At 38.0% G+C, this 23,158-nt stretch overlaps 1 protein-coding gene across 1 annotated transcript; it reads left to right on the top strand.

The window, feature by feature from the left end:
- The first annotated feature begins 7,289 nt into the window (after positions 1 to 7,289).
- Positions 7,290 to 22,958, top strand: LOC116318773 (rab11 family-interacting protein 2). Its single transcript, XM_031737910.2, has 6 exons — positions 7,290 to 7,476; positions 8,193 to 8,769; positions 12,166 to 12,572; positions 14,236 to 14,590; positions 15,456 to 15,516; positions 18,139 to 22,958. Exons 2-6 carry the CDS (start codon positions 8,417 to 8,419, stop codon positions 18,361 to 18,363), a joined length of 1,401 nt encoding a protein of 466 aa, XP_031593770.1. The 5' UTR covers positions 7,290 to 7,476; positions 8,193 to 8,416; the 3' UTR covers positions 18,364 to 22,958.
- The last annotated feature ends 200 nt before the right edge of the window (positions 22,959 to 23,158 follow it).

The following is a 23,158-nucleotide window of genomic DNA, read 5'->3' as shown; positions in this document are numbered from 1 at the left end:
TTTTTCACGTGTTCATACAGTACTTTATTCCATGCACTTCTGCTACCTTGCATTTAAACCTATAGCCAATTTAGACGCATCAGTTAACATACCGTGCATGTTTTTGGATTTTGGGAACCCAGAGTAAACTCACACAAGCAAAGGGAAAACATGGAAACTTACAGTTGTCACTTGCAATAATGTGACAGTGCTAACACTGCACCGTACGGCACCACCATCACCTCTGAGGTGCTGATCTGTATAGTAGATCATGGCAGCTGTCATTTAACCTGCCAAATGAACCATAGAATGCATCATTCTGGGTTGTAGGTGCTCACCCTTCCCTGGCCTTTAGCAGAGTGAACATAAAGGTCATCAATATGGAGATTTATCTTCCAAAGAGGAGGGACGTTATCTTTTTTTATTCATGACCTTGCTGACATCCTCCCCGTCAGTGAAACATTCAGACCAATATACCAGCTTTTTTGCATAAATTCTTGTCATTGGATTTATGAGTGCAATTTTTGAGAAAGTGTCTATGGGCGTCTCACTGTATACTGCACAACTGTAATATTCTCTACATGTAATTTTTAAGTATAAAAATTGGTCATTTAATTTAGATGATATTAAGACGGGTGACAAAATAAAGACCATTCAATATAAAGTGTCTTAATAAAGTGTGTCACTGCAGGCCAATAAAACAGCTTCAATGTACCTTGGCATATTTTTTCCAAGTCTCTGAAGCTCTGCACGGATAAGTAGATCCAAAGGTCAAAGGTTCAAAGTTTGCTTTAAGTTTTTAATATCAGTTATCTGTCATTTTAGTGGTCAAAAGTTGATGTCAGAGTTGATCAATCGAGGAACAGGGAATTCGATTTTAGAGGAAATCTTGATTCACTAGTGACAAAAGTTTACATTTTTAAGAATCATATAGTGGATAAAAAAAATAAAAATTTGACTTTAAAAATAAAATAAGCTTTTCTTCATATTTTGGTCTGTCATGCATTTCACTTCAAGGTTTATATTTAGTAAATTTTGAACTTTTGAACCAAAATCAACAGGAAGCAAATCCAGACATTACAAATGTCAAATTTAGACTGTGCATGTTTTTTCATATTTAGTTTTTTGTTTGATTTTCTTTCCATTTTGTAAAAACTGCATAACTCATATCTGTTTATTCATATTGTTGTATTCATATATTGGTTGTCTATACTTAAGTCTGACTTTGCTACATTGTGTTGATACATATATTTGTATACAAAAAAATGTTAATTTGAGACTAAATATACGCAAATTACTTTAAACTGTAGACTGAGTAACTGTGTGGGATGTTTATCCTTGTAGAAAGTGGTAATAAGATCATTCCTTTCTGCTCCAAGCTCTGAAGACTGGTAAACGTAATGATAAGCCCACTCCTTTCTTTCTTGAGAGCTGAAGTAATGCTATCCTCTATATTTCGGTGTTTTTGAATGTGCTTACTGTCCAAACGTGGTATTTATTCTACATGTAAATGTCTCACAGTTAGATAAAATACTGGCTATGCAAATGCCTATGCAAATATGCGTACACTATTCTACTTTCTAACATACATGATATTTGCAAAGGCTCTTTAATCATTAATAAATACTTCAAATTACTGTTTACAGCAGCAGGGTTTAAGAAAAGAAATTAACTGATAAAGCTACGCTGACAGTTATTGCAAATGAGTATTTTAAATATTTTCCCAGCATTTGCAGGTTCAAATATCTAACAGACTGTGCTGTAGTAAAACAAGCCAGGAGAGTACAACATAATGCATGCACCATGTGCTACAAAACCACCAATTTCTTGTGGACATTTGCAAGCTCTCTACATGGATTATACAAAGATATAAGGAGTCTGAAAGAGCCTAACCTCTGTTCTGCCATTCCCAATTCATTCAGAGCTGACAGTTTCCCTTTTCTCTGCAAGCATGCTCTTGTCATTAGCATGCCTCTGAACTTTGCCTCACAATGACTCTGCTGAACAGTTCTGATGAATTATTTCATCCTGTATTGGGCTGACTGCAGGGCATACACATGTAGGTGCTTCCTCTGGCCTGGGTAGAGTCTTTTCATACTGGTGCACGACGGACACCTGTTTCCTTGCCCTGTTAAACACGACCCCAGTGTGTGCTGCTGACATTAAACTGTGCATGTTAGAGAGCACTAATTTACACAGGCCTACGGGCATTAAGTACGGCTACTATATGGACTTACTTACATTAAAGTAGCGTCTATAAACTGGCTGTAGTTTCAAGAGTTGGTTTACAACATTCACCAATAAAAACAATACAATAGATATATTTACCTTATTTACCTTAAACTAGTCTAGCCCTTTATACAGCTGCTCAGTTAAGTATTAAATCAGCTGTTTTAGTGCCTGTCTCTTTAGGCAATGCTAAAAGCCTACATTCATCTGATTGCTCACCTTCTGGATGCCTGCTGAGGAGCATATTATGGTGACTTGGCATCAGCTCGCAACAAAAGGAGGAAAAAACACTGAAAACCTAGTAAAACTTTTGGCTCAAAAGAACTACTTTTACTGCTATTTACTTATTTATTTGTAATGCTGGCCATGTTCAATATGAACATTTGAAAATAAGCATGATGTTTTCTCCAAATCTACATAAAATAATAATAAAAGATGTATACAAGTGTCTTACACGTGTCATTACATTTACACAATTCATTCAATTTATTTTATTAACTACTTATTGTGGAAAAGTAAAAATCCCTGTGATTTAATGGACATTAAAATGTGTTCAGAATTTGCAAACTGATGATCATTCACAAAAGTTAAAAGTACTGGTTTGGCACTGGCAACACTGGCGTTGTATTTACTTTGTATCAGGTCAATACCAAAATGCCACAGCACTAGTGGAAGACACATTTTTAAAAGGTTTTATTATTTGTTGAGCTTAAAGATCTGTCATTACTTTTCTGTGTTAATAAATACACAATGTACACTTGTCAATATTTAGACAAATGGAAAAAGGCGAGAAGCAGGGTACAGGGTCTGTGATAGACTGTGGCAGTCCAATTTAGAATTAACTGTTAACTGCTTTAGACTGTGGGAGGAAACCCACGTATGCACAGGCACATGTGAAGATTGCAGAACATGCAATCTTCACACAGCTGACCAGGAGATTTAACCCTCTACCAATGCGCTAAGCAAATTTATCAATAAGGTACATTATCATTGCTTTGAATTCAGAAAGGTGCTTGAGGATGAGACATGTAAAATCCCTCCAACTGGGACTGCTGAAGGTTGCCTCCTGTTGGGCATTGGTGAAATATCTTTAAGAAGACACATCCAGGACATCAGATGCCAGAAGTGCACTCTGATACCAGAATTATCCCTGAGATCTCATTGTGTCACTATCTAGAGCTACTGAACATAGATGAGTCCTGGAATGTGTTGTAAGTCGGCTGTTAACATTTTCCCCATGACAGTCCTGGATGCCTGGACATGATCTCAAGCTCATACCGTGCCTAACTGTGCAATGAGACTCTCCTGCTACCAATGCTCTAATTTCTACACTAGGGATAACATAAATAATGGTGGCGTCAAAACAGTGTCTCCCAGTATACCACAGGTCTGGGCTTGGAAATGCTGACCCTTGTTTCAATCACAAACAACATTTGAGCAAAACTACTTCAACAGCAAAAATCTAAACTATAATCCACAAGTCAGCAAACTAGACACAAGACAGCCATAAACACAGCCGGGCACAGGGCAAGACTATAGTAGAGGCCCATGCCCTCTGGCACAACAATTCTTCTGTTTATACAAGCATCAAATAGCTCCAGGCAGCAGTCCAGCTTCCATAACACCTCTTTACATAAAAGACCTTGTTTTGGAAATGAAGAAAAATAATTCTACACAGCTCAATACATGGTAAACTTAATATATACTTGGTTTATAATAACTAGGTTTAGAATGTGATGACAAAGCCAAATGTTATCAAAAAGCTAATTAGAGCCGCAGCTTTAAAGTTACCTATTTCCTTCTACATGGTCCTGCTCTTTACTTCTGTGTAAAGCACAAGTCATGAGAGGATGATGCAATTTTTTTTTTCTAGTGTTAGTTTCACTTACTTTTTCTAAGGTTATGAGGTAGAAATCAAGACCTTTAGGGAGTCACCGGGCTGACATGTGGCCCCAGCTTAGCGGCCCTTTTTAGCTCTGCTCGTCATGCTGCAGTCGCACATCTGCACCTATATATCAAAGCCATGCACAAAAACATTCCTGAGAGCAAAGCAGGGGTGATTTGTGTGCCTTTCTCCTTCTTTTTTGATTAAAATTCATCTGTGATCTGACTGTTCGCTCAGCTAAAAGCTATACCTTTTAAATCAGTCATCCGTCCAGAACTTTGACCTGCACCACATTAAGACCAGCACTGACATCACAACTGTTTCCCCTCTCCCCGCCGAGTCTCATGCCTCTTTCATATATTTTCTCTTGTCCTCGACAGATGGACAACCTTGCAGCCAGAGATTTTTTAAGTGTTTAATAAATGTAATACAACCTATATAGTGTTGAAGAAAGGGCCCTAAACCAGAACCATGTGCGGGAAGTGGATGGCGGCCGTTAGGGGCCACAGCTAATGTGGTTCAACATGTGGACCGGGCCATGCTAGAAGGTTCACTTACATGTTGGACAGTTTATGACCTTCAGCGCTGTTCCCTCAAAATGTAGACAGCGTCCTTACATTACTATTCTCTAGTTTATAGCGTGATATTTTGTTTTTAAATGCACCTCTCCACGAGAGGAGAGTAATAAAAGGATACAGGTGATGTTGGAATGCAGTGTCTTTCATGTTTTTATCTCACAGAGAAGAAGCACTGTGGTATTATGTTCATAAAGGGGGTAATATATGAAAATGTTTGACTTATTGTCAAATTAAGGGGAAGAGTGTCATGACCCTGGTTGTTTATCTGCATGCCTCTGGTTGTTATTTCATTCAGCTCGGTCCTGACACTGCTAACCACAACAGACAGTGAAGTGCTCCTGAGAAGGAATGTGAGTAGTGATGCGACTGGATAAATCATAAACACTTGGAAGTTACCCAGCAGCTGTGCAGGGCAATTGCTCAAACTGAAGTATTATCAGATCTTGACCTGAGTTGTAAACAAAAATCAGCAGACTCCCAACGGTTTTTGCGGTTTTGTTTTTCTGTAACTTTGCCCCTGCTTAAAATCAAACAGTTACAAATCTAAGATGTGTTTCTTTGTGGGGTTTTTTTTTTTTTTTTTTGCTATTGTATTTTAACCCGTCACTGGGTCAGTCATTGAGAACTCATGCTCTGCAGTCACATTTTGCACAATCCCACTTCCATCAAATGTCTAATAGGAGTGTGTCACTTGGATAAAAGCTTCTGTCACAGCTAATGCAATTTTATATTCTCGCTGGGAGACTTACTGAGCTCTCGCTCCCTCAGTACAGCAGCCAACATACTGAAAGAGCCGTCACACCAAGGACACCATCTGTTTGACCCGCTGCCCCCTGGTAGAAACTTCGGGTCCATCATGTCACAGACGAACAGATTTAAGAACAGCTTCCACCCTCATGTGAGAACTGAACACTCCCAAACATTTAGTGACTGCACTTACATTCCTAAAAAACTGCACAGATGTGCCCATATCTCAGCTGGCATTCATTGCATTGCATAATTATTTATATAATTATACTTATATCATTACTATCTGAAATTAGCTGATTTTTACATTGTGACTGGTGCATGTGGTGTGGATGCACTTACAGGTTTTGTGCTCCATTTCTGCTGATAGACTATAAAACAGGGTAGAGAAATAAAACAGACACTGTGTTCAGACAATAATCTTTGACTTTGTTAAATCAAGTGAACTGACTACTATATACTCAAGAGTCTTTAGATAAAATTTACATTTTGCAAATTACAACTGGCCTGCTAATTTCTAGAAATATCCACAATGGTCTACAACTAAATGGAGTGGGATTTCATTTGTATTATGGATATGTGTTTACACATGTCTAAACTAGTTACACAAACACAACAAAAAGTTTGATAAAGATGCATTATCCCCTCAAAAGGGTACTTATTAAGGTGTGTTTGGAAAATATACACAGGATGCTTTATAATATTACATTTATTATATTTTATATTTTGTAATTGTTTCTGAAAACTTAATATCCTAAATTACAGCAAAGGTTTTAAAGTCTCTAAAGCTATAAAATAAATCAAATTCAAATACGTTTTAAGATGAATACGTAAAAAAAAATGGCACAAAGCAAGTGAAATACATATTGTTACTTTTTTAGCAGAGTGGATCATACCCGGCCTTACTAAAAAAAATCCTCCAGCTAAAGGAATAACTTGAAGAGGTTTGTAGAGAAAACAAACCTGAAGGTGCACATCAACCTCAATAAATGTAAATATTATATATGCTATATTTAAAAAAATATGTTTTATGTATAAATCCGTTTTAGGTGACACAAAAGCCTTTTTTCCAAGACTAAATGTGATATACAGGCTATGGCCAACATTTTGCCACTTCTAAATGCTTTAAAGCCAAAGCTACAAAGAGACATTGTACTTTCATATTCACCTAATGGAACAGCTAATGTAAAACATGAGGGTGAGATCCACGAATGTATTAAATGCTATCTGACTCACATTTTTGTACAGCCTAATATTTCACTAAGCCTTAGCATTTCATTCAGAGATGTACTCTAGATAAGTGCAATAATCTCAGTTTGATGGATGGCCCAGCCGGAGCCTAGGGCCAGTGGTGTGTACATACTGCACTGGTTGCGGCAGAACGATAAAACCCCACACAGGCAGGTGTGTTTGGTTAAGATGCACTTGTCAAGTGGGGTGACAAGCATGTCTGTGTTCATTCAAGTGAACCCCTTATCGGTACCTCCATGTCCCACTCATGAGACAAAAGCACTTCCCATGTTTGTATGATTTACCTCTCAAGAAAATGCGCGAGCACACGCACGTTGTGCACACACATGCGCAACAATATCTCACAGAAAGTGTGTTTGCTAGAAATTTATACATATTTATATATCCTGTCATTGCTGCTTACCTGTACAGTACACCCACAACCCAGCACCAGTACCGAGTATGGAGAACATTCTTCGGTTATGCTGAATTTGTTTTTGTTTTTCAACTTTTTCTTCGTCTTTGGATATTTAAGCAGCTTTCATTGATTTTTAAAAAATATTCTTTCACCTAATTCCCTTAGAACGCGCGAGCGAGCGCTACCACCTTATTTTGACACCTCAACTTTCACCGGGGTGAGCCGGAAGTGATGTCAGACTAGGAAGTAAATCTCGCCACTGGCCGTCAGCAGTGAGCAGTAATGGACTGCAACAACAGCAAGTTCAGCGAAGATTAGCCGAAAGTGTCGCATGAGTGTGTTTGAGGGAAGAGTTTGTGCCGAGCTGAAGCGCTGAATGTCCGTGTGGTGTTGGTGAAAATGACACCGAGGTAAGAAGCTGTGTGCTTGTGTGTGATGCTCTCTGTGTGCTCACCAGCTAGCCGCATAATGCTAACGTTGTCCTCCAGTCTTAACTGAATTTACCTCTAACAAAGCTTCACGAAAAAGTGACAATTTAATATTGCCTCGCATCATTTAATTGTTGTAATCAGTTTAGTAATATTTACTTTTGACAAACCTGTGGAGAGACGCTCACTTAAAGGGACATTGCATCTTAATGTAACTTACATGGCTACTTACACCACTTCTTTCATGTATACCTGCATCAATGCGTCATCTAGAGTTATCTAGAGCCACAGCCCATGACTACTTTACTTGAATATGTGCACAGCTTCTTAATCTCAGTCAAAACCTCTATTTTCAGTCTAAACTAATTTGAAAATAATACATGAAACGGTCGCTCTATATCCCACTGAGTGACTCACTAATTCAGTGACAATGACACCAAAATGTGTCACTGGATGAGATCATCAATATCTGCCTTGAACCTCCATCTTAGGGACATGTATTTAAAGATATTGTGCAAATCATACAGTGCAAAATGTGATTTCTGCTTAGCCGTATTACTTCCAAAGTGGCTGCCATCAAATTATTAGCAGGCTGCCTGCTTTAATATCAGTTCTCTCTGTGTCTTCATAAGCCAGGCTTTCATTCTTGGCAAAAATAATGATGTTTTCCTGGTTCTTTCTGTTCTGTTTTCTTGCAGATGACTCAGCAGTGGCTTGGACATCTGTGACCTGACAGAAGATGAGACTTGCTCAGTTTGTCAAACTTATGGTCCACTGTAAAAAGTGCTGCTAAACGCTGATATCAGACTATAGTGAATCATGATTGCTGCTTCTTGCATGTCACACTCACTGAAAAAAACTGCTGCATAAATTATATTTGACTTTATTTTGAATGGATTTCAGTTAACAGTCGGTGCTTACAATGTCACTGGGCGAGCAGTCTCAAAAGTGGTTTCCAACCCATGTCCAAGCCACTGTTCTTCAAGCAACTGGTTTACAGGCCAAAGGCAAAAATGGCACCAATGATGCCTACACTATCATCCAGCTGGGCAAGGAGAAGTACTCAACATCAGTGGCGGAGAAGACCCTTAACCCTGTGTGGAGGGAAGAAGCCTCCTTTGAATTACCTGGCCTACTTTTGGAGGGCAACCCAGAAGTGTATGAACTCTGCCTCATAGTGATGCATCGCTCTCTGGTTGGGATGGACAAGTTTCTGGGTCAGAAGTGCATAAATCTTAATGAAATCTTCGATAACAAGGAGAGAAAGAAAACAGAGTAAGTAATAAAAGTGTATTAAATATCACAAAACATCACAAAGGTTCTTAGGGAAGTTTTTTGGGGACATAATCACTACTGCAGTGGGCTGTAGAAGTGATCCATTTATCCTCACTTTTGAAGAAGATTATGTTATAACCATGTATTTTTGCTCTCTGATATTTATGATATATATATATATATATATATATATATATATATATATATATATATATATATATGTGTATATATATATATATATATATGTATATATATATATATATATATATATATATATATATACATATATATATATATATATATATATATATATATATATATATATATATATATATATATATATATATATATATATATATATATATATATATATATATATATATATATATATATATATATATATATATATATATATATATATATATATATATATATATATATATATATATATATATATATATATATATATATATATATATATATACATATAGACACACACACTTCTTGGAAAATATAATTCCCTCAGATTTTTGGGACAGAAATACTATTATTAGCAATTTTTGCAGTCATTGTAAGGTCAATAGTTTCCCTTCAAGAGAAGACCTGGGCTGGTTTTAACACTAACACAAATCATGGGACATACAGCACTTTTTTTTTAGATAGTATAGTTCTTAGACATTAGTATCACATGTACATTATTCAGGGTCTTTAGTCTGTAGTGTCTTGTTGGTATAGAGACAGACCTTTGAGAGGAAGTGGAAAATATTTCCACAGCCTTTCCAGTCATAAGTGGATTACACCATGAGCTAAGTCAGTTGTTATTTGTCACATTTGCCACAAGTATTACTGCCATATTAGACTTCACAAATGTGCTGTCTTTTGCATGTTATATTAGGCACTGTGGTCTCAATTAAGGTCATGACCCAACCCTGTTGCGCCACATGATTTAAGTACCATAGTGTTGGCCTTATTTTCTTTGTGCACTTGCTTTAGAAATACACTTTATTAGATACACAAGTTTTAATGTTAAGAGCAGAGTAAATGAAATGCTCTAACAGAAGCACTTCACTTTAAAACTATTTAGCACACCAGTGACACACTTTCATGCTCAGTTAGCAAGGACATGTTGGTTGTACTTTTTTTTTTTTTTTTTTTTTTTTTTTCCATCTTCATGACACTGTATTGTTTGAGGCTTAGCAATGGATTGGCCTACGCTGCAGAGAGATTATTTTAGAGTAATTACTGACACCAGTTGACCTAACTGAAACTAGTGGAGCTGGACAAACATGTCTTGTTAGCCACTCCTATACTCCATTTTTTGTTTTTGTTTTTTCAAAGGTGTGAATGTAATATGGGCTCTCCTTCAGAGCCAAAGACACCTGGGATTAAATCTTGGCTTGTTTCTGTACAGTTTAGTTTCCCTCGTGTTAAAATCTGGCCTCTATGCATTGTGCCTTTCTTGGTGCAAAATACATTCAAGTTTGGAAACAGATATTTATCTATGCCACTATATTGGTGGACAATAGTGGGCGTCTCTCTGAGTCATAATTGGGTGACTTGTTAAGGCTGCTTAGTTGCCTTCAAGTAAAGCCATGCCAGAATAAGGTTTGTCCTCTTTAAAGTTACTGAAAAAAGATTTGAGGAGAGAGATCGATGTATAGGTGTACATTCAAATAAACTAACACAGTGTAAACCATCAGAGCTTGGAAAGACTCTGCTGTATTTGGCTAAACTTTGGTTGATGAGCCTTAAAAGTCCAACACACACACACACACATTTCTTAACCCTACATTAAGCAAACAGGAACTGCGAAACCAAATTGGATCTGGTGTTAATTAGCTCACTGCACGTTTCGGGGGGGGAAGGACATTAGCTGACTTCCTCTTTGCCCATCAGTTGGGAGAATCACAATATGTTATAATCAGTGTGAACGGGTTTTATTTATTTAGGTGCCTCAACTGATGCACCTTGAGGCTGTGCACTTTTTCAGCAGTGGTTCTGTAACGGATATCGCTGTGTTGCTTGCTGGCCTAATACCCACGCCGCAGCCATACTTGACAATGATGCCAGGGCTCTCGATAATATATCCGAACTCCACAGTGGGTCTCTGTTCACCACGGCCCATCCGCAGTGTTTTTGAACTGGCATATTGGGGAGGAAAGCCCGTACTGATATCTGAGAAGGCAGCCCATAATTATCGCACACCTGTGTTTGTTGATTGTGAGGAGTTTCCCAGCGGCTTGGACCGGAGTGGGAGGATTGTGGTTCCAAGCACAGGGCGGTTTATCTTGGCCTTGAGACACACGTGAGGTGCAGGCTCGGCCCCACGGCAGTGGCATGCTGTGGCTACTGATCAGGCTGAGGACGGCGCGCAGCCTGGGAATTGGCCCCAAAAAGGCCTTTCATGATTGAGGCTTCTGGGATGCAAGCTAGACTGCTTAAAATAGCGTTCAACAGCTGTGATTTCTTATAAAGCCAATACCAGGACTTTTTTTTTTTTTTAAATCGATTGAATAGATAACTCAAATTTCATGTCACACTGCAAAGAGTACTATAAATCTTCATTTAAATCTAGAAGAAAATATCAGTAATTGTAGTCAAGCAGATGCACTTAAGCAAATATGTTTTTCGACTTAGTTATACTGATAAAGCATCCCATTTTAGAATATATTCCATGTTTGTGGCAAAGGCAGTGAGAAAATATTGACGCTTGTTTCATCCTGATGCTGGTTTCCTAATGGCCTCCTTCACAGGCCCTCTAACACAGAGGATGTGTCTCATTAGCATGTATGAACTGTTGTGTGCAAAGCCTGCGATGTGGCTTTGCAGTTTCCCAATTGCTTGTCGTTGCATTTCTGAACAAAGGCCAGATTTGTGCAAATGCCACTTTATTTCGCTCAGAGCGAAGGCATAAATCCCATTACTTCCAGTTGAAAAAAGCAGAGAGGTTAAACAAATAGGAGCCAAAAAAACAGCCTGAAATGGTCTGTATTATTCTGCAGCAGACAATTTATTTTTTTAGGTTCAGTTTGCAAAGAATGTTTATCCTTTGAGTTATAAATTTGTGTTCTCATATGTGTCATAAAAAAGTTCAAATGATTTAAGCCCCTGCATTTGTGTGTCGCCTTTGGATTAGTCTTCTCAAATTAGCCTTTTCAGTGGTAGCCATAAAGATGTATGTAAAGCCCATTAGAAGGAATGAGGCTATTTTTCCATTTGTCATATTGTTTGATCGTGTGAGGACTTTTACCACATTCTGACTTTGTATCCCTGTCTTGCTGAATTATGTTGCATTACGCGTAATCAACTCAGAGGATTTTTATAAACCCTGCTCTTTTTATATAAATTGTCTCATTGAATTTGCTCAGCTTAAGCTTCCTGCGCTCTCATTTTTAGCTGGTATTCCTTGGAGTCCAAGCCCGGGAAGAAGAGGAAAGAACGAGGTCGCATTCAAGTCAGCATTCAGTTCATGAGGAACAACATGACGGCCAGCATGTTTGACCTCTCCATGAAAGAAAAGCCCCGCTCGCCTTTTTCCAAACTTAAGGACAAAGTGAAGGGTCGCAAACACGACAGCGGCTTCGGTGACGCTTCTTCAGCCATCTTGCCTCGGTCTGCCGTGTGTGATTCGGAGCCCAGCCGTCAGTCCGGCGCACCAGAACGTCAATCCCAGCCTGAAACAAAAGTCAAGAGACCGCTACTCGCTGGGGCCCATAAACTCTCTGCAGCGCATTCCATGTCAGATCTCATCGGGACCCACTTTCGACCCAAACTGGATTCCATGAACTCCATAGAAGAGAGTGGTGAGGACCAACGCTTCTGTTTTTCACAGTAGTTTGTTACATTGTCACTTTTTGGTTTGGTATACTTTTATTGCTGCTAGAGAGATCTCTGAAGAGGATTTTGATACTGTTTTAAAACCAGTTCCCTTAATATGGGAACTGGTTTTAAAACAGTATCAAATCTGCAGAATCTGCAGATGCATTTTCGTTATTGTGTTTTCAAGCATGGGGGATAGTAGTTTAAGCAGCCGACTGGGATTCAAAATATTTCAGTGAAGACTCAATCTTAAGTGTTAAAATTGTAGAGAATAGTCAGAATGACACTACATTACAAATATATGGCTCTTATAGTGTTAATCCACAATTTCATTGTACATGTACAATGAAAGTAAAAGGCTAGTCTATTTTATTCTATTTTAAAATGGGATGTTGTTGCAATTTCTAGAGGCCATCTGTAGAAGTCTGTAAGAATGCTTGCTTGTATATAATCCTATTAACAATATAAGGTACTGTAAATCTCAACTCAATAAGGTAGTAATGCGCGCCATTTATATCAGTCTTTGCCATTTTAGTCATTTTCTGTTTTTAAGCTGAAATTTTCCATCTCAACCAGTCTCCAATTTACCAGTTCTTTCTGCAAAGTTAATGCAGCTGTAACTCATGCAAACAGTAGTTGTGATTCTTATAGTAAAGGCTGACATGTTCACTAGAATCTGCTGTTAAAATGTAACATGTCAGAGTGAAAAATAAGTTTAAAGATAATAACAAAAAAAAATTATAATTTGCTTTATTTTTGCTGAAAGAGGTTCAAACAGTAGAATACTTCTGCACATAAACCTATGGGAAAAAACCGCCAAACAAACCCTTGTTTTATTATCCACAGTTAGTTTTTAACTGTTGTGATCACAATGGTTCTTCTGGTTCTATATATTGACACAGTATTTTGTTCACAATGGCAACATAAAGAAAAACACTTGTTAATGAGTGTAGGTGTTCATTTTCAAGACCAAATACCCAATCCAGGGTTTGCCATTCGGATTTGACCAGCTACTTATTTATGTTACTGCTTCACTTTTACCTATAAATTCTTCTTTTGGGTTTTCAAACCTGAATGAAAATCGTGGCTCACTTGCACACTGCATCATTATATTTAAAAATATAATATCTATGATTTTAATCATGTTAGACTCCACAGATGCAGTGTGGTAGTTTTGTGATAAAGCAGTAAAAATCTTATTTTTACCAAGTGAAGTTGCAGTCAGACAGTTATCATATTTATCTGTTTTACATTATCAATAAGTCATCTGTTGTCCACTAAGGGTACAGATAATCACTGGCAGATAATCAGAACCTTGTGATAAGTTTGAATTTATATTGAAAGTTTCTTTGCCTAGAGGTGGAGGGGAAACCATTCTCAAGTTCTAAAGGTCTGAATGCAGTTGTAGAGGTTAAAGGGCAGACATAAAAATATATAAAACTGTATGGCGGAGTCATGTAAACCAATGCTGATAAAATATTAGTTGGATAGGCTGCTTGACCACCTCGATGAATGGTACAAGTGTTTCTTTTTATCATTTCTTCTATGTCTAAACTGATAATGAATTGAATTCACCCAATCCCTTTTAACAAAACACTAAAAAAAACCCATATTTTTTTCTTATTACATTTCTAATTTATCTTCTAGGAGGTACAGGTGGCCCTCACAGGCGTTCCCAGAGTGAGGTGCCAGGCTTCCAGGACGACGAAGCACACGGTGACCCTTTCACTGATATCACTGACACCCTGCCACAAAAGTATGCCACGCTCCCACGCAACCGCAACCCATTTGAGGGGGAGCACGGGCAGCTGTGGGACCGACCAGAGCGGAAGGAGAAAAAGGAGAAGGTCAGCCTACTGGAACGCGTGACAGGAAAGAAGGAAGGCCGCAAGACCAGCAATGGGGGGCGTTCAGGGAGCTCTGGAGACCTGCGTTCCCCAAACCCCTTTAGTGGAGACTCGCAAGCAGACACTAACCCATTCAGCTCCAACTACAAAGCCAGGTTGTCCTGTTTTTGTTTGCATTTGTGGTTAAGTTAGCTTTATTGGCTATAGTGACGTCATCACTTTATTTGACTTTTTCTTTTCTTGTCCCAGTCAGGAATAACAATGAAATTTACAAGAGAACACACTTAAAAACAAAATGTATGTTGTCTTATTAAAACTAAGACAAAGTCTGTGTTCGGCTCCTGCAGAGCAGTGATTGCAGCATGCTACTTCTGTCTTTTTCATCACAATCAAGGAATCAATCAAGGAATCCCAAAACATCATCTTGGAATGCCAGTGGAATAGTCACTGCTCCACAGGATATTTGCTTGCAATTCCAGTAAAGTTCTCAATACCTTGTTGATTGAAATCTACTTTCTGATAGACCTTCTCTCGCTCTCTTTCTCATTATGCTGTCAAATATTATTTAAACATTTCCACTGAGCCAGTTACATCTTTTTCCTGTGTTACATAAAGAATTGGTGAGCACTGTAGCTAAGTTCTGGTTTATCAGAGTGGAAGGTGTCATTAGTGGCTCTTTAGAGTGCCTGGGTTTGATAACAGAGCCCTCTGAGCTATAGTAATGAGATCCCCTGAAGAGATAGACCACCCAATTAACCACTTATCTCTGTAGGCACTAGTCCATCATCTTTACTGCTGCCTTTGTCAAACACTAGCTTAGCGGTCATTTGTAATGTAGTGCATGGGTGAAAAAAGGTGTTTTCAAGTTTATTATTTATTCCTTGTTAATGTATTTATTATTATTGTTCTCCTAGCGCAGGACATGAGAACATCAGAGCTTCTATATTTGCAAAAGTCTGCTAAAATACAGAGTGCAATGCTTTAATGTGATTACTAACTTTGCATTTGGTTGTTTTGCAGTGACAAAAAATCAACCGGACCTGACATCACCTTTGGCCAGAAGAAGAAGGACAAAAAAATAGTAAGAATATGGTTTAGAAAGTGATATAGTTTCATATTACCTGACAGTGGCTGAAAGTGTAGAAGAAAAAAAAGGGAGAATAAGTGCAACAGTTATATTTGTGTACATTTTATATGTAATGCTGAGCAGATTTTGTTATTGAGGACTCTTAAGCAGCTGGTGACATTGATTTGTGAGACCCCTGAAAACTCGGACGTGCCATTCAACTAATTAGCAGCTGCACACATCGGTCATCATGTCCGATCTAATCATAGTTTGAAGTGGTGTGAAATTTCGGCCTGTAAGGTCAGTTGTAGTGATGTATTGCACAGATCGTTTAATTGCTGTTTGTTTTTTTATGAGACAGGGCACAGAAATACTTTATGATATCATTTTTACCTTATTTGTAGATAAAGTTTTTAACTCTTTAGTAGTTGCTAGTTGTTTAGTAGTTAAAATTTGCAGACTGTTACACAGCAAAACTGATACACATGAAGGAGCGGGGGGTAGCAATAGCCGAAGTGATGCCTAAATGAGAAGGAGAATGCTGATAATGGCTTTCCTCACCTTTCTTTGTGGGTGTTGAGGGCTGTCGGTATCCACACATGTGCCCCCGTGCATGCTGCTGTGCCTCGCAGAAATGGCAGCTCCCATTTCCTCTGCTTCGAGGCCCTAATTAACTACACGCAGGAGGGAGGGAGGGCAGTGAGAGATTTCAAAGGACTGAGCTTTTAGATTCTCAAAGCTGAGCTCATTAGAAACTGTAATGACACAACTGGAGAATGCCAAGTGTGCGCCTTATCTTCTCCTCACTACTGATCGCAGAAAAATGGTCATCATTACTTTGCCAGTTCATGGTCATTTCCAGGCCTTTGTCACCAACCACTAAAGCTCCTGATTATTATGCCGTGGGGGTGTGTATGTATATGTGTGTGTGTGTGTGTGTGCGTGTGAGAGGGAAAGCGAGTGTGTGCATGTATACACGCTTGTACGTGAAACCAGCATCCTTCCATATGGCTGTCTGCTCTCTTATTCCCTCTCAGATGGCTTAAGTGCAGTATCTTTCAGTGAGATGGCTTTTTTTTTTTGGGTAGGTGTGTTTGTGTGTGAGGAATAGGTTACCAAGCTCTGTTCCTGAAACCCTCCTTACGTTGGACATTTAATCTCTGTGGCAAATATTTCATTTTGGTTTGTGTCGCCCCACAGTAGCCTCTATGCTGTTAGAAGCGATAAGATACCTGGTAAGCAGTCCTGCTCCAGCTCTTTCTGCATTGTCTTTACCCAGCAGTGAAGGCTTGAATGGTGCATGGGAGTGGAAGCTGATAAGTGTGGTATTTTAAACAGGGTGAAGGCTTTGCTGTTCTATCCGTTCAGGGGAGGATGCCCAGCACTGAAGCGATAAAGTGGTCCCTCATTAAAAACGATTACAGCTCCTCTCGTACCCGCGCAATATGATCTGCACATACTGTACCACCCTGCTCTGTCCAACTAGATTGTCCTCAAAGAGCAAAGCTGGGCTTGGGTTGCATTCGTATTTTGGCATTTATTAGCGTGACCTTTATTTGTAGAAATATGCAGCCTGGCATTTCCCCCTCAAAACAAAGATTAAATTGTTTTGGTAATCTTTATTGTTAAGTACTGGCACATTATTTGAAGTTTTTGCCCGAGTCGTCTTGAATTAAAGAGTATGTGTTTTTAACACTAGAAAGCAAAGACAAAAATGTGCTGTAGTGTCAAAGCAGAGTAGTTAAGCTATAAGGGACTAAGGGTCCTTGTTTTTCACCTTTAGATAGGTTACTGTCCAAAGGTCATGTTCTTACTGGTATTTTTTGATTTACTGAAAAATGTACAAACATACATGGAAACACAGTACAGTTAAAACTGAATTTATGCAATTCTAACAACCTTGAAAGTCAATTTTTGATATGACCACCTTTATTCTATAACTGTCTGAGGGGAAGCTTTTTACAAAAACCTTTCTGCATTCATAATTTTGTCAGTTTTGACAGAGAGTACATCACCAGAAAGCATGAAGGAGCCTCCTTTAGTGGTTGCAGTAGTATGACGATTACAACCAAAAATTCCAAATTTGGATTCCTCACTCCATAAGATCTGTTGCCACTGATTTTCAGTCCAGTTCTTGTTTAAATTGTATAATAACTTTCCTCAAGAATGACTTCTTGACAGCCACCTGTCCACTGAGACTGTTGTCTGAGGGGTCAGGTTCATCTTTCAAACTTTAATGAAACAATTGAGAATTGCCTCCAGCATCCGTTTCTGCATTTTGTTCTTCAAGGATCAAAATAAAATCTTTCTTGTGGTCACACGTTAGATGGCCTATACACTGATAGTATTATGTGTGTGATATGCCAGTAACAGCCAAACAGTAAATCTTCAGGCACTAGTGTTAAATCAGAATGTTTATTACCGAATTCATTGACCATGTCAGAGCCAAAACCCTACTATCCTCAGTTAGCCTTCATTAGTAGCACAACAAAAGATAAACATGTGACTCTGTGCCAAACAGCCAATTTAATCAGCAATGATGGCGCATAAAGACTTACTGGTGCCCTGATCGTCAAAGATTTAAGCCCCCTTTTACAAAACATAGGTCATGATCATTTCTTTGTTTTCCACTTTCAGGAGGTGACACAGGAAAGCGTGGCTGCCTATAGCAACTTGTCTTTTGAAGAGGTTGTGCAGGAACTCATCAAACAGAAAGAAGTGGTGAAAAAGAAAGATGCCCACATCAGGGAACTGGAGGATTACATTGATAACCTGCTGGTACGCGTCATGGAGGAGACACCGAGTATTCTACGGACACCCTATGAGCCAAAAAAGAAGGCGGGCAAACTTTCCAAAAAGTAGAAAAAATGACGCAGGATGAAAAGGTACTAATGAAGGTTTAGCAATAGCTCATGAATCGTTATCAGGTGTTAAAGTGAGTGGGAACAAATAGAACTGATCAATTATTGAGTTACTATTCAGTGGTTAGTTTTTCTAGGCTTTTTTATTTTTTTAATATGTAGGTCATACAGGTTTTGGCCTTTTTTGGCATTCTTATAATTCCGTGTTATAATTTTTTTCATGATTACTTCTTGGAGTGTATTCTTAGGTACTTAAACAGGAGACATTTAGCTTATTGAAATCAAATCAAATCTTTTCACACCAACTATGTTTAGCTGTACTGTACTTGTAAACCAACAGAGGTCTGTTGCACACAGTTGCCATCAGCTGCTGAGAAGCTCTTACAGTGCAAATGCTGCCAAATTCGTGTTTACCAGATGCTGTAGTCACAGTTATGTGCTGTTTGCTGAGAGATGGTCTAGAGGTTTATAAGATGAAGCTGTAGGTACTGCGTTACAATCAGTGCAAGTCCAAAACTTGCCACTTAAACTACGTTGCATGTCACGGCATCAGCTTTTTGTCCCCTGCCTGCCTCGTGGTGCAGATGTGGACACATTCAGCTTTAGTGATTGATGGATTTTCTTAGAAACACTGGAAGATACTTGTAAGAATTTGCTGACAGTTCCTGGAAGCCTGATCTGTCTCTAGCTTCCTGAGGTGTGCGTTGTTTTTTTTTTTTTCTCCTCAAGAACAAATGCACATTCCTTTTATCAGTTACTGACATTTTATTTTTTATTCTTATTGTGATGACTATCATTTAATTTTCTTTGACCAAGGCTCTTAAAGTCCCTGGTTGGAGGTGATAATTTTTACTTTAAGTGCAATAATCATATTAAAGGTAATGCTTTATATTCAGCTGGTAGTGGTTTTGTTTACATTTTAATCACATGTTGGAGTAAAACTCATCTCTTTATGTTGATTTGATAAAGAAGCTTCGAGTTCTTTGTTACTGATTGAACAGCCTTCCTCTTTTTCATACTGTTTATTTTTGCTCAAGATTGTGTTAATGGTACCATCTGCACATGTGGGTATATGCTCAATCATTTTTACTTATCCATTTTTCAAAGCTCATTTACAATGGGTTTGTAAGGTACCTGATGTTAAAAGCGACACTGTATTCCCATACCCCCCTCCCACGACCTATCCTATTGTGAAAAAACTAAAACTAAAATTCATGCATATCTAATTCCTATTTTAGGCTCAAATTCACTATGTACCGTGTGTCTTACCACTTTATGGGGTGCTAATGAGAATTCACTAATAATTTTCAGGGTAAATAACCAGTGATTGCCATTTAGATAACATGTTAACCATGAGAAGCTAACTGTTCTCATTTCACTTTAAGGGTTAGGGTTTCTATGTTAAACCATGCTCCTTAATTTTAATTTATCCATGTGTCCTGACCAAATGCTACAGCTACAGGGCAGCTGCTGGTACTTAAGTAAGGTTATTCTTGGATAAAGCCACTTTTATGTGTGATTGTGCCATAGACTGTAGAAAGATGGATGGATATAGCCACTGTGGTGTCACTTACAGCTTTTGGTTTGTGGAGACCCCCATTCTGAGGCTTCAGCTCCAGCTGTTTAGCCATCTCTGAAGCCAAACTTGGTGATCAAAAGGCACCATATGCTAACAAATTGATAAATCGTAGGGTTAAGTTAAAAAGATGTTTTTAAAAAATGCCACACTTGATTTAACAGGCTTGAAGTTGGTAATTAAAACATTAGAAACATTTTTCTAATGATATAATGATCTGCTGGTCATTGGAAAACAAAAAATGGTGGCTGGCTTTGATTTTAGACCCAGGGCTAAATTTTTCTTTTCTATACAGTCTATGGCTTGTGCAACCTGTAGTATAGTCATTTAGTGATGGTTAGGGTTACATCTATAATTGTTTATTCCCGCTGTATTTACAGTGTTAAACATGTTTAATAGTCACATAACTGTCATTTACTTATCGTTGCCATGTTTAACAATATATCAAACATCTGCATCAGGCAATGTTTGATACATGAGGCCATGAGGATGATCCATCTTATCCTGTTTAGTGGTTTTTTGTACTATTTATGAGTTTTTAATTGTTTTGCTGTCTTGGAAATATTTGACCTTTACACTGTATGATACCAAATCCCATATGAGGCAAACTGCTACACTAGATCTGTGGAATTTCAACACAAACACAATTTACATTTTCATGAACGTTACATCAGAAACACATTTTTGGCATGCACAAGTTATTACTTTCTTTCTGCTGTGGAAGTGGTTATTTTATCGGCTGTTGTGCGAACGTAAGGCCAAAACCTCCTGTTACTGAATGTCTTGCGGGCAACTTTGAAATACTTAAGTCTGAAATGTATGTATACGGTACACTAACAAGGTGATCGATCCTTGCTTGCCTTTTAAAGTATTTGTATCCAAAGAGAACATTTCATATGTGTTTTTATTCTCTTGTGTTTTTTTTAAATCCCTTTTCTTTTTACCCAGACACATTATGGACAAGAAGTTACTGCTGATATTTTCTGTCTGATGATGTGACAAAGGCATCGGGTTTATTTCTTTGTATTGAAAATGGTTATCTGATGTTTTATCTGTATTTTTTTTGCAATGCTAACAGTGTTTGAATTAGCTTTTTGGAATCTTGAGTGCTTTGTGGCTAAGAATCTGCTTTCCATGATGGACAAGCTTCTCACTGATTGCCTTCCAACTTTAGCTGAAGTGTTAATCCTGGGCTCGTATGTTTTAGGCTTTACTAACCACTTTAACCGGTCTGTATTGGGCTGCCAGGTGTTCATTGATCTTTTCAAGCTCTTACGAATTCTATTGTACATTTTGTATAGTCGCTCGCAATGTTACTTCAAGCGCTTTTGAGTTTATACACATTTTGTAAAATGTTTGAAATTGTGCTTCCTGGGGAAGGTGTTATTTTACTTGAGTTCCAAAAAGCAATCCACTTTCATCATTTATTTCACATGCTTTTTTATAGACATAATTTCTGGGACTGGTGTTCGGGTGATTTACTCTCAAGTCTACAATGTGGTCCTGTGTTCAGACGATTAACTAACAAAAATATATTTTCTCAGATTATATATAATGTCAGTACATTTGTACCCTGGGGTTGTTTAGTTCAAATGAAAACTGGGGGTGACTAGTTCAAATTAATTGATTTTGGTTGTCAGTTTGTCTTTTAGCTTGATTGATACATTTGCTTTATGCTTTAACATAATTTGGTGCTTTGGTAGATGTCATATGAAAACCCAAATCTAAATGAAAAGCATCTTGAAATTATATTTGACAACAACAGTGCAAAGGGATATTTTGCACTCAAAAAAAGGAAAGATCTGCATCAATATTCCTTGGCTCTTTGCATAATGTTTCTCATACAATAAATCTGAATATGCAAAGCACTTAAAATGCTTGAAGGTAAAATTCCCCCCCCACCATAATTTAAGTTTATTAATTGTGTATATGCATCAGTGTACACCTTAAATGTGTTGTAGGCAAATCTCCGCCCTGTTCTAACAAATAGTGCAAATACACTAGGATTTTTTTTCCCCTTCTTGATGAAAATGACATAAAGCTCCAGTTGGGGATCTGACAATCCTCCTCCTGGTAGTCTTTTACTGATAATATGATGCTGCTTGCCATAGGCCACATACAGCTGCCAGACACTAAGACTTAAGCTGCAGCTAAATCCCCTGACGGTGCTTGTAATGTGGCACACAGTTTTGAAGGAAATGATGACGGCGTTTATAAAAGATCTCGCTATTTAGCAAAGCGTCATTGAGTTTAGAGGAGTGAATGGCGTCGCCTGCACAGGGGCCAACACAATTAAACATGAGTGGCTCCAACATGATGGAGACCTAAAATTACTTTTTTGATGTAAACATGTTGAGTCTACTTCTGTCTGTGTGTGTGTGTGTGATTGGTCTCACAGTTCATTCAGACTTTCTAATGTTACGAATCAATGAAATGGATGTTTGAATTCTTGTCATTCCTGCATGTCGGCCACATGTTTTGATTATGTCTCACTTACACACAAGCCAACTTGTATAGCTTTTACTCATCTAGAAACCTTTGATCGGGTTCTAGTGGGTTCATTTTGATCAAACCTCATCACATGACCATGCTGTAATCTATTTAAGTCAAACTGTATAATTAACGAATGTGAAGGTAGATCAACTTTTTGTGTTTAATTTTTACACTTTAGCAAATATGCAAGACTTTCCTGGATGTTTGGGGATACGAATGTATGGTTTTTTTTTTTTCTATTATTATTCTTATAATTATTGTAGTTATACATTGTGGTGTAGAAAATGTATGTATTATAACAGTGTAATGCTGTTAATGGTGACTGTATGTAAAGTGCCAACAAAAGCACTTCATAAGAATTTGGTGATGCCGTTTAACGTTCACCAATTCTCCATGTGCTACAGTTTGTAACATGAACTTTTAGATATTACCACAACTATTATAATTAAATCCCAAGGTTTCACTGGATGTAGCTTGAAAGGCACAGGTACGATGGTTTTAGTCCTTTTCAATAAAGTTTCAGTAAAGGAAAACTGGTGATTTGCTTTTTTTTTTTTTTTTTTTTGAGTCACATCAAAAGCCCGTAATGGCGAATAAATTAGGATTTTATGTGTTGTGAGTCTCTTTTGCAGTAGATCTGTTTAATCCATCAGTGCAGCTTAAATCTGATGCAAATCTTCCATAAAGTGGATCGCTGTCTCTTCCGTTTAACACCTGTCCTGTGGAT

Source organism: Oreochromis aureus, linkage group 13 (assembly GCF_013358895.1).
Source record: "Oreochromis aureus strain Israel breed Guangdong linkage group 13, ZZ_aureus, whole genome shotgun sequence".
NCBI classification, from domain to species: domain Eukaryota; kingdom Metazoa; phylum Chordata; class Actinopteri; order Cichliformes; family Cichlidae; genus Oreochromis; species Oreochromis aureus.
The sequence above is the reverse complement of the archived record's forward strand: the minus strand, read 5'-3'. Positions and strand labels throughout refer to the sequence as shown.